Source organism: Rhineura floridana, chromosome 7 (genome assembly GCF_030035675.1).
Source record: "Rhineura floridana isolate rRhiFlo1 chromosome 7, rRhiFlo1.hap2, whole genome shotgun sequence".
Lineage (NCBI taxonomy): Eukaryota > Metazoa > Chordata > Lepidosauria > Squamata > Rhineuridae > Rhineura > Rhineura floridana.
The window spans coordinates 44790507-44801638 of record NC_084486.1 but is presented as its reverse complement, the minus strand read 5'-3'; the positions used below and the strand labels follow the sequence as shown (position 1 = coordinate 44801638).

Below are 11132 nucleotides of genomic sequence, written 5' to 3'. Positions count from 1 at the left end.
TGCTGGTTTTAACCTGTAAAGCCTTACACGGCCTAGGACCACAATACCTGATGGAACACCTCTCCGAACATGAACCCACCCATACACTACGCTCAACATCCAAGGCCCTCCTCCGGGTGCCTACTCCGAGGGAAGTTCAGAGTCTGGCAACAAGGGAGAGGGCCTCAGTGGTGGCCCCCAAATTATGGAATGATCTCCCTGACGAGGTGTGCCTGGTGCCAACACTGTTATCTTTTCGGCGCCAAGTCAAGACTTTCCTTTTCTCCCAGGCATTTTAGCATGTGTTTTTAAATTGTTTTTTGTGTTTTAAAATTTGTATATTTGTTTTTAATGTTTTTAATTCCTGTAAACTGCCCAGAGAGCTTCAGCTATGGGGCGGTATATAAATGTAATAAATAAATAAATGAATTCACTTAAATCAAGGGTCTTCCATTAGGCAAATACATTTATTTCAGTTAGTTTATCCTGATATAGGCTGCACTCCTAAGCCCCACTGAATTAAATAAGTCTACATCTGAGTAGACACTGTTAAGATTGTACCAATAGCTACAGTCCTTTGATTTTGGAAATCCTGCCACAATTGCATTTATTTACATACACTTCATCCAATTTGCTTGTATCAGTTCACATTCCTAATATTAAGCCATAACAATGAGACTGAAAGTAGATTGTGGTGATGGAGTACCTTGAGAATCAGAACCATGTTCTGTAACCATAATGAAAATATTTTTCTCTTTAATATCTTATTCTGATGGATAATCACTATCTTTCCTTATAACAGGGGTTGTTAACCTGTGGTCTATGGACCCCTAGGGTAAACTGGGTGCAAAAACAACAACAAAATTTCCAATGCAGTAAAATAAATTGCATTTATTTATTGATGTAGCCCGTAGCTTTTATTAGATTCTCAAAGGGGTCCATGACCCAAAAAAAGTTAGGAACCACTGCCTTACATTATATTTTTAGGTAGGCTGCAGTTATTCCCAGATAGATCTGAAGCTACTTCTACAAGAAACAACTACAAAGACAAGTGTCCATACATTTGCATACATAAACATGCAACACATGGTGTGCATTTCTTGTAGAACATGATATCCTGAAGATCTATCTTTCACTCATGGTTGTAGATTAACACTGAAAAAAATGTCCATAAAACCCACTTCCAAGTCCTTAGTCTTTGTAACTTCTTTCATTATTGGTTCCAACACAGGACTGGCTGTGAGATATACTATGTAATTAAGGGCATTCAATATGTATCCTGAAACTGTGCTGTTTTGAAAAGAAGCAAATTGGAAAATAAAGATATTCTGGCAATCACACACAGCCCTCATCTTTGGTGACATCTTTGTCTCATATACATTGCCAGCTGAGAGACCACTGGTGCTTAAAAGGAATGAATGAGGCCAGTTGGTAGAGTATTGGTCCTGGGAAATGTTGAGCTAATCTCACTTCAGACAAGGTAATAATTAAATTGAGCCAGAACTGACTACTCAACAGCAATACAGTTTCCACACAATCAGATTCTGTGTCTGGTTCTAAAACACATCCTCAATCCATTCAGTTTATTGCTTGACCTGTGTTTCTTCAGATCATTCCACTGAAATCTATATATAGGATGTGGAATTGAACTTAAAACACCAGAACTCTCCAACATCTTCTCTTTTAAAATCTGATCAAACCCTAAGGTTTTTTTTAATTGACTTCTTGCCTGTTTAATAAAAGGCTGAAGAGATTATGTGTGGGTTAGACAGGGTTGTCACTGCCCCCAAATCAGGGGCAATGTGCATTTAACAGCTGCCTGGAAAAGACACTGCTCTTCAAAACATGGAAGTGCTGTAAAGGTAAAAGCTTTGTCTGCTGAATTTCTGCTTGCCACAAGGCTGTGAAAAGCTAGTGTGGTGATGTAGTAAAGTGTCTGACTAGGACTGGAGAAACCAGGCGTAAATCCCAATTCAGCCATAAAGGTTAGGCCAGTCACTATCTCTCGGGGTTTTTGTGAGAATAAAATGAGGGCGAGAAGTTGGGAGGAGAAAGAGAGAGAGACTATGTAAGGCAACGTTGAGCTCCTACGAGGAAAATCGGGATTGAAATAAAATAAAAAGATGCAAGCACAGGAACGGGGGCGGGGGGATGGCAACCTTCATCTCAGCTGTGCAGCATTTATTGATTCAGAAATCCCAGAATTCAATAGTACTAATTCCTAAACGTGCGTACGATTGCAGTCATAGTTACTGGGGTCATTTAATCCCCATTGAACACTGTGATTTACTTACTTACAAACATTGCATGGGATGGGGCCACACACCTTTAATCCACTCCTCACACCTACTGGAGAATTAGTCCCATGAGGTTTATTCCTGAATAAAGGTATTTAGGATTGAACTACCTCAGCCAGTGTAGCCGGTCCGCCTGCGCTCTTGCCTGCCGCCTTAGAATCCCCACCCCCAAGTTAGAGCAGGAAAAGTCCTAATTACGAAACCAGCTGCCGCTACAGCTGTAGCTCTCCCCTTTCCGTCTCAAGCGGAACCTTTGTGATGAGACTCGAGGGCAAAGGGGAGACAATTCACCGGCAGCCCTGGCAGAGGCGGAGCAAAAGGCGAGGCCTACTGAGCGCTGCTGGTGCCGCAGAAGCCGCTTCCTTTCTTGTCGCTACCAGGTCGGTGTCAGTGTCCCGCACGCTACAGCCTGGTCCTTTTGGCGCCACTGCTGACGCGCCGTGACCTGCTCCTTACCCCTTCTTTTGTCCTGCTGTGGAGGAGGCGGCAGCGCAAGAAGGGGAAAGAAAGAGGGCGAGAAGGTCACTGCGCGGTACCCCAGCGTCGGCGTCTTTCACTTTCGTATTCTTTGCCGGGGCTCCCCTGGCGAGGAATTAGAGGACTCGTCGTTTGGACAGTGTAAGGTGGCTCTATTTATCTTCCCTCCGCAAGCTCACGCAGCTCTTTCGAGAGGCCTCAAAGCCTGGGTGACTTTGGGAGAGGAAGGTGAGTCTCTTTCCCCCCGTATTTTACCCTATCTTGCTTTTCTGTGTGTGCCAGGCTCTCCCCCCTCCCCTTTAAGGGCAACCCTTACTGCTGCTGATCCAAGGTCACTCCATGCATTATGGGGCTCGGTTTCTCCATTCCCTCTTAATATCCTCCAACAGAACCTGTGTGTGTGTGTGTGTAGCTGATACTGTTAATAACATATGTACACAACACTTGATGTTTATATAATGCTTTAGAGTAGCTCTCCCCTGCCTTGTGCCCTCCAGCAGTTTCTACAACTCCCATCATCCCTGACCACTGGCCGTGCAGGCTGGGGCTGGTAGGAGTTCTATTCTGGAAGCCACCAGGTCGGGGAAGGCTGAGTAAAGAAGTAAAGAAGTACTTCTTTACTGAGCGCATAGTTAAACTACGGAATTTGCTCCCACAAGACGCAGTAATGGCCACCAGCTTGGATGGCTTTAAAAGAAGATTAGACAAATTCATGGAGGACAGGGCCATCAATGGCTACTAGCCATGATGGCTGTGCTCTGCCACCCTAGTCAGAGGCAGTATGTTTCTGAAAACCAGTTGCCGGAAGCCTCAGGAGGGAGGAGTGTTCTTGCACTCAGGTCCTGCTTGCAGGCTTCCTCCAGGCACCTGATTGGCCACTGTGAGAACAGGATGCTGGACTAGATGGGCCACTGGCCTGATCCAGCAGGCTCTTCTTATGTTCTTATGCTTTTGAGTGGCATTTCTGATGAATGTTGGACTCCAGCTCCCATCAGGCCCAGGCAGTATGGCCAATTGCCACAAATGTTGGAAGCTGTAGTTGTATGTCTGGAGAGCCACAGGTTCTCCATCCCTGATTTAGAGTGTTTACCTACATTTTTTGACCATTGCTGTATACGGCAGGTTAGTCAGCATGTAGCCTGTGCTGATTCCTGTGTTTTCTTTCTCCATCCATGTTTCTGGTATGAGTAGCTGCGTGCCATGTGTAAGTGATGTAGTTAGCACAGGGAATATTGCTATGGTAGTGCATAGAATCAGGCTCCCTGCTGTAAATTCCAGTGGGGACTGTATCTATCTGTAAGGCTTTGAGCCAAAGTGTCACGTTAAATAAGTTTCTTTCTTTGTGGGTGTGCTGTATATGTAGCAGTTACTGATGGATTAATGAATATGAAATGTATATTATCTGTTTTATTTGATGTGGAAAGATGCGTCATTCAGTACATCCAGTCTATATAGTTTGGCTGATGCAGTTTTACTTCACTCGTGTAATGCAGCTTAAATAAGGTCAGTCCTTGCCTGCTGGCTTACAGTCTAAAAGACATGATGCAGAAGGGGGGGGGGAGAATGAGGAGGAAAGAAGAAAATAAAGGATGGTGACAATTGTATTTCTTCAACTTTTGGAGGGCACCAGATGGGGTGCCCAGCAGTACTCTATTCCTTCTCAACTGTGTGCTGCTTAAGCACAGCTGATAATTCCCATCAATTGCCATGTGGATGGACAGGAGGAGTCAGCAACAGGTCACTCCAGTGGCCCTTCTGAGAAACCAGCTCCTTTTGATTCATCTCCCTGGAATGGAAACAGTTCAGAGAGATAAGGAGTCAAATAGAACTGGTTTCTTAGAGCTATTGGAGTGACCCTGGAGTCCCATTTTTGGCCTGCTGCAACATGATGGAAGAGCAGGCAAGAATTGAGAAAGGAAGGCAAGTCACATAGCACCTACATACAGGCGACCAGAAATGTACACAGTATTCTAAATGCTGTTAGAAATGCAGGCTTGCAAGGGCAAGCAATCAGTTTGACCCAAACACCAAGTAGGTCGGCCTGGGGCACAAAGGCGTTGATGTTTTTGAATTGCAAGCATTAGTCAGTACAGGCAGTATGAACATTTTTGTATCAATATCATATATGAAGGCTATGTCTTTTCATGCTTGTATCTCGAGGAATCATTCTAAGGGCAATACCATAGGCCCCCAGAATTACATAGAGCTGGGCCCATATACCAGATCTGGCTCCTGGACAGAGTTTGTACCTGAAGAAAAAGGGCTGAGAAATGAGACGAGGTGTTTGCAAAGGCAGTCGTAGACAGCAGCTTCTTCACATTAGTTCAGGTGTTGTTCGATCAGTTTGCAGTTCCGAGGTTGAGGAGCTTCTGCAGGTTTACATTTGGCGTAGGGTGTTTTAAGGGTATTTTTAAATGTATCTTAAGATGGGAACAGTGCTTGATACTATTGCAGTAGATTGCTAACAAGTAGGAGTGAAACCACATGAGCTGAACACATCAAGAGTCTTCCCACTTTATAGTTAAACACTTTCTGGAACACTCTTATGAACACTGTAAGGAAGGAAAAAATCATTCTTTTTGTGTGTGAATTAGTAACAAGTAGTAATTATATCATAAAGAGACAATTATGTTTTATACCTTCCTAGCTTTTTAAGAACATACGTCACCTGTGATTTCTCTCTCCCATTTCTTTTGTTGTAGGTGAAAAAGGCAAAATGGTACATGCTGAAGCCTTTTCTCGTCCTCTCAGTCGGAATGAAGTTGTTGGTTTAATTTTCCGCTTGACGATATTTGGTGCTGTGACCTATTTTACTATTAAATGGATGGTAGATGCAATTGATCCAACAAGGAAACAAAAAGTAGAAGCTCAGAAACAGGTAGAAACATATAGGAAAATATTTCTTCTTAATCATTTATTCAGATTGTCATTGAGGAATGTAAAACATAAAAGCTAATGACATGATTGGGAAGGCAAACAGCTCAAGTATGTTTTCTAAATAAAGTTATTATTATCATTAATTGCTGCTAGTGTCTAGGCCAGAGTTGGGGTACTGACTCTGATCATTGGTGGGCTATTTTGACAGGCGGGCAGGGGTGGCCCAGCTGCCAATCACCTGATGTTGCTGTGGCATCAGGTGACCCATTTTTCCTTTGCAGTGCAGCAAGCCTTGCTAGAAATGAAAATCCAAGCTCAACCAAGCAGGGCTTTTAAGTTTCCAGTGACATTAAATTCCACTTTCTGCTGGGATTGAGCTAGCTATGGAGTTTCCTGTGGGGGACTCAGTAGCATAACTGCTTGAAGCTGAGAGCCCTTGCTCATTTTTCACATCCTGACCTACACTTTTCAAGGGAAGCTGCCCTGGGCACCTACTGGGAGAAAGGGCGGGATATAAATCTAATAAATAAGGGAGAGAATAAGCAAGAGCTCAAACTGAATGAAACTGCTTCTATTCTCAGTGCGAATGGTCCCGTTGATTTGAATGGCTCTGTACTGCATTTTTAACAGCCCAACCTTGTCTTTAGTTCCAAGTAAAACTGCAAATTTTAGGGTGAGGGAAACCAGCAAAATGTGCCCTCACTGTGCCCTCTGCTACCATTCGAGAAGCTGCTCAGCAAGACGTTTTAACTAAAATGTTGTACAGTTATTGAAGGAGATCCAGACATTTTCAGTACTTCCCCATCTCTTCTGATGCCTGTTGAGTGCTTCATTGGGAATCACCTTCTCCTCCTCTCCAGCTGCACTTTTCCCCCCAAGCTTGCCTCTGTGTGGGTCACCTCCACAAACCAGCGCTAAACAAGCAGTGGCGAAATGAGAGCCTGGACATTCAGCCCCCTTTTGCTCTCCATTGCTGCCCAGCATGCTCTGAGATGCAAGAGCACATTTAATTTCCTGACCCACTTTAAGGCTCTGCCAAATGTTTCCCCCATTTTCTGGAGAAGCATCATTAAATGTGTAGGGAGGAGGGAAGTAAAAGCAGAAACCACCATGTATTTCATACACTTTCATCAGAAGCCCCATCTGTTTTCCCCAGAGTGGACCAATCATTTCCCACTTTTTCTGATCCTCACCAAAAATCACAGTCCTCCCCCAGCTTCTGCCACTGTCCAGCTGACTTGTGCGAGTACATACGGAAGCAGGGAATGGCCTCTCACACCACTGGCATGTACTCACCAGCTGACTACTCACAAGGAAATTGAGCCCTGGCGCTAAAAATGGTTCCTCACTCTAGGACTAGTTAGGAACATAGGGACAAAGGAAGTTGAGTCAGACCACTGGTTCAGTATTGTGTACTCTGAGCAGCTGCTCTCCAGAGTTTCAGGCAGGAGTCTTTACCAGCCGGACCTGGAGATGCCGGGGATTGAACCTGGGACCTTCTGCATACAAAGCACTTGTTCTACCACTGTGCTACAGCCCCTCCTCGGTGTTGATGTTAAATCTACCCTGCACTAATTGCTGTTCCTATGTGGGTGCTGCTTTATCCATGTCTGCAAACTACAGTCTTTGCTGTTGACTTGATTCCTGTGTGAAAATTGGTTGAGTCTTTCATCTTTCTTTCCTCCTGGCACAATCTCTTTTGTTCAGATAGGACACTGTGCCGGTGCTGTTCTTGATAAGCAGAGGAGTGGCACATACAGGAATAGGTTAACTTTTCCTGGAGGCACAGTCAAATCACTTTAAAAAAATGTGTTAGTGGCAAGCTGGAAGTCTCCATTTCATTTGTCCTGTATGCCCTTTGTTTGTTCTTTGTCTCTTGGCTGGCTCTTCAGAGGGAAGCTCAGAGGCTTGTGCCTTGTTGGCACTGGCACGCACCTGGATGCAGAGGTAGCCGGATCAATCCCTGCCCCCTCCTGCAGTTCCTATCTACTGTGCTAGCTTCATCACAGAGGGGAAGCTCTCAGTTGGGCACAGAGCAACACAGAGGTCTCTGGAGTAGCACAAATTGGTCCCTTGCACTCTGGGCCTTGACTGCAGAGAGGAAGCTCCCACCTGGGTGTGGAGCAATACAGGGGCCTCCAGAGTAGCAGGGTTTGGTCCCTCATCCCCTACCCCGAGTCTTCATCACAAATAGAAAGCACCCAGCTGGGTGCAGAGCAACTTGGAGGCCTAGCAGAGATTGGTGCATTATTCTCTGGGCCTTTCAGCACAGCCAGACTCTTCAACAACATGCCTCCACTTTGAGCAGTAGCCACCTTGCTACGCAGGTACCTAACTTTTGCCTGGAAAAGGGGGAGTGCACTCCAGTCCTGGCTCTCACGGCCTGCTGGGGAGGCTCCTCACGCTGCTCCTCTGCTGAGGTGGACAGTGGGTCTCTTAAGGGGGGAGAAGGGAAGCTCTCAGGTGGGAAATCTGTGGCAGGCGGCATTTTGGATTCTCCTGAGGTGATTTAGGTTTCTCACTTCCTCTCCACCCAGCTGGGGGGTGGGATGTTGGGCTGGTGACCAGTAGGCATTACTGTCTCTAGTAGTTTTCCATGAAACCTGCAAGTTTGAAGACGTAACTGTGGTTAAGGGGGAGTTATGTCTATGCTCTGTCTGGGAACGGACTGCCAGGGTCGTTGCTATGGTAGCCATCTGATAGCGACTGGGAAAGTTCTAACAGAGACTATGTGTTGTGCTCTTCTGAATTATGCCTCTGAGCTGAGAGGCTGTCTTTTGTGTTTATCTATGGAGAGAGATGTCCCAGAAGGGGGGTGACTGAAGAATCTCTACATGTATTTACTCTTAAGCCTCTGGCCTTAATGTCTTTCAATAAAGACTCTTACATGATTTAAATGCTCTGAAGAAGTCTTCTTGCTCAACTTAACTCCAACGTAATGTATGCTGTTTCACACAACAACGCACACAAGCCAACAGTGGTAGCAGAGGATGGTTACGCTCCACAGCGCATTACACCGGAGTAAGTTGCTGGTCTGAAAGGCAGACGGAGTTCCAGAGAGGGCAGCTTGATTGATTGAACCAGACGGAGGTGAGCAACATGGCTGTAAACCTGTCTGGGGGAGGCTTGCCGATGGAACGACTTAATGAGAAGAATTTTGGCAGCTGGAAGCCGAGGATGAGGGCTTTGCTGATAACAGAGGATTTATGGGACGTGATTGAGGAAAAAAACCCGGCGGTACCGACCGCGGCCTGGAAGTGTCGAGACCAGAGGGCGCAGGCGTTTATAATCTTGGCTCTATCGGATTCTCAACTGATGTGTGTGAGAGATGAGCCGTCGGCTAAAAAGATGTGGGACGCGTTGCAGGAATTGTCCCAGGAATGGCAGCGGAGGCAGGAGGCGCAGAGAGCCCAGCCGGTGGAAGCTGTCAGAAGCAAGGAGGAGAAATATGCCGAACCGGAGCAGGCTGCCGAAAGCAGACAGGAAAACAAGCGGGAGCAGCAGCGGCTGAAGTCTTGTTTTGCCAGTGGGGCTCGTGGGCATCTCCGTAAAGATTGTCCAGTCAAGCGAAACTCCAGGGACGGAGGCTTGAAGCAGGGAAGTGTGAACTTTGTTTGTAAACAGAAGTCTAAAGACTTGGAACAAATTAACTTTATTGTCGACAGCGGAGCAAGCCATATATTAATCAAAGACAGGAGTCTGTTTTACACGTCTACAGATGAGCAGGACTTTGTTTTACTTGCTGATGGATCACGGAAATCTGTAAAAGCACGTGGTCTGGTGAAATTTGACAAACTTGGACTAATGTCAGAATGTTGGTTTATTCCAGGATTGGCTCATAATATTTTATCTGTGAGAAAACTGGTGAGTTGTCAATTTTCAGTCTGGTTTGATAAAGGAAAATGTTGGGTGCAAAGAGGAGAAAATGTTGTGTCATGAAACCCTGACAGACAAGGGCAGTTTAAAATGACCGTGGGTGTGAAGTGTGCTGATGCCTTGAGTTCAATGGGGCGGAAAGGGAATGACGGTCAGGGCTGTAAACAGACAGCCGTAAAAGGCATGCCGTCGGTATTCACTGCCCAGATGGAGGAAGTTCACAGAGAACTAGAAGAGCCAGCATCATTTCAAGCAATCAGGCTGATGCCTGAGGCAGAGCAGCACAAATGGCAGCAGGCCATGCAGGAAGAATTACAAGCCATGCAAAAGAATGGCACATGGACATTAGTAAAGTTACCCATGGGTAAAAAGGCCATAGGTTGCAGATGGGTGTTTAAGAAGAAGAAAGCAAGTTCCGGGGAAGTATAGAGGTACAGGGCACGTTTGGTTGCCAAGGGATTCACCCAGCAGCATGGGACAGATTATGATGCTGTTTTCGCCCCGGTTGTGAAACATGAGTCCATTCGTGTGCTGCTGAAGCTGGCAGCGATGCAGAACATGAGTGTAAATCACTACGATATAGGGACGGCATTCCTACATGGTGATTTAAGAGAGGAGATATATATGGAACTGCCTCCGGGTTCTGTGTCAAAGGAAGGGTTCGTGTGTAAACTGCATAAATCAATATATGGACTGCGGCAAAGTGCACGCTGCTGGAATGAGAAATTGGACAGAGTGTTGCATGGAATGGGATTCCAAAGATGCAAGGCAGATCCATGTGTGTATATAAAGAGACAGGGGATGAAAACCACGTTCTGTGCAGTTTATGTTGATGACATCATGTATTTTTATCATGAGCAGCAAGAGGAACAAGAATTTAATGAGCAACTGGGCAGGCAGGTGGACACAAAGAATTTGGGGCCTGTCACACACTATTTAGGCACGGATATTGTGCGTGCAGAAGACGGAAGCATAACATTGAGTCAGGAAAGTAAAATAAATCAGATCATAGAAGAATGCAACATGACAGAATGCAATGTTGTGAAGACTCCAATGGTTGTGGCTTTCCAACAGAATGTGCAGGAGACGCCTTGTACAGATCCTGAGAAGTACAGGCGCATAATAGGGAAATTGCAATATTTGGTGAAGGTGTCTCGCCCAGACATATGTAATGCAGTCAGTATTTTAAGCCGGAAGGTAGAGCATCCTTCAGAGGCTGACTGGCAAGGGATTAAAAGGATAGTGCGTTATCTGAAAGGCACGAAGACAAAGGGTCTGGTTTTGTCAGGAGCAAAGACAGGAGGTCTTGAATGTTTTGTGGTTCCAACATCAAGTGCAGAAGCCGAGTATGTGGCCCTGTCACAGGCCTGTAATGAGCTACAGTGGTTCGCAATGCTCATGCAGGAGATAGGCATTGATATGCAATTTCCGATTACTGTATATGAAGACAATCAGACCTGCATTAAGATAGCCACATCAGAAGCTCATACCAAGAGAACAAAACATATTAGTGTCAGATACTTTCACGTAAGGGATTGTGTGCAGCAGGGGTTTGTTAACCTAACATTTTGTGACACTAACAACATGGTGGCTGACATAATGGCCAAGCCTTTGTGTGAGGAGAAA

General features: G+C 45.5%; 1 protein-coding gene across 3 annotated transcripts in view; it reads left to right on the top strand.

The window, feature by feature from the left end:
- The first annotated feature begins 2273 nt into the window (after window positions 1-2273).
- The window catches only part of ATAD1 (ATPase family AAA domain containing 1), a 32575-nt gene continuing 23716 nt past the window's right edge, over window positions 2274-11132 (top strand). Inside the window, exons 1-2 of one of the 3 annotated variants that reach the window (XM_061635392.1) lie at window positions 2274-2367; window positions 5456-5631. In XM_061635392.1, coding sequence (XP_061491376.1) covers window positions 5470-5631 — 162 coding nt within the window. In that variant the 5' untranslated portion in view covers window positions 2274-2367; window positions 5456-5469. The other 2 variants (XM_061635391.1, XM_061635390.1) reach the window with 2 other exon arrangements.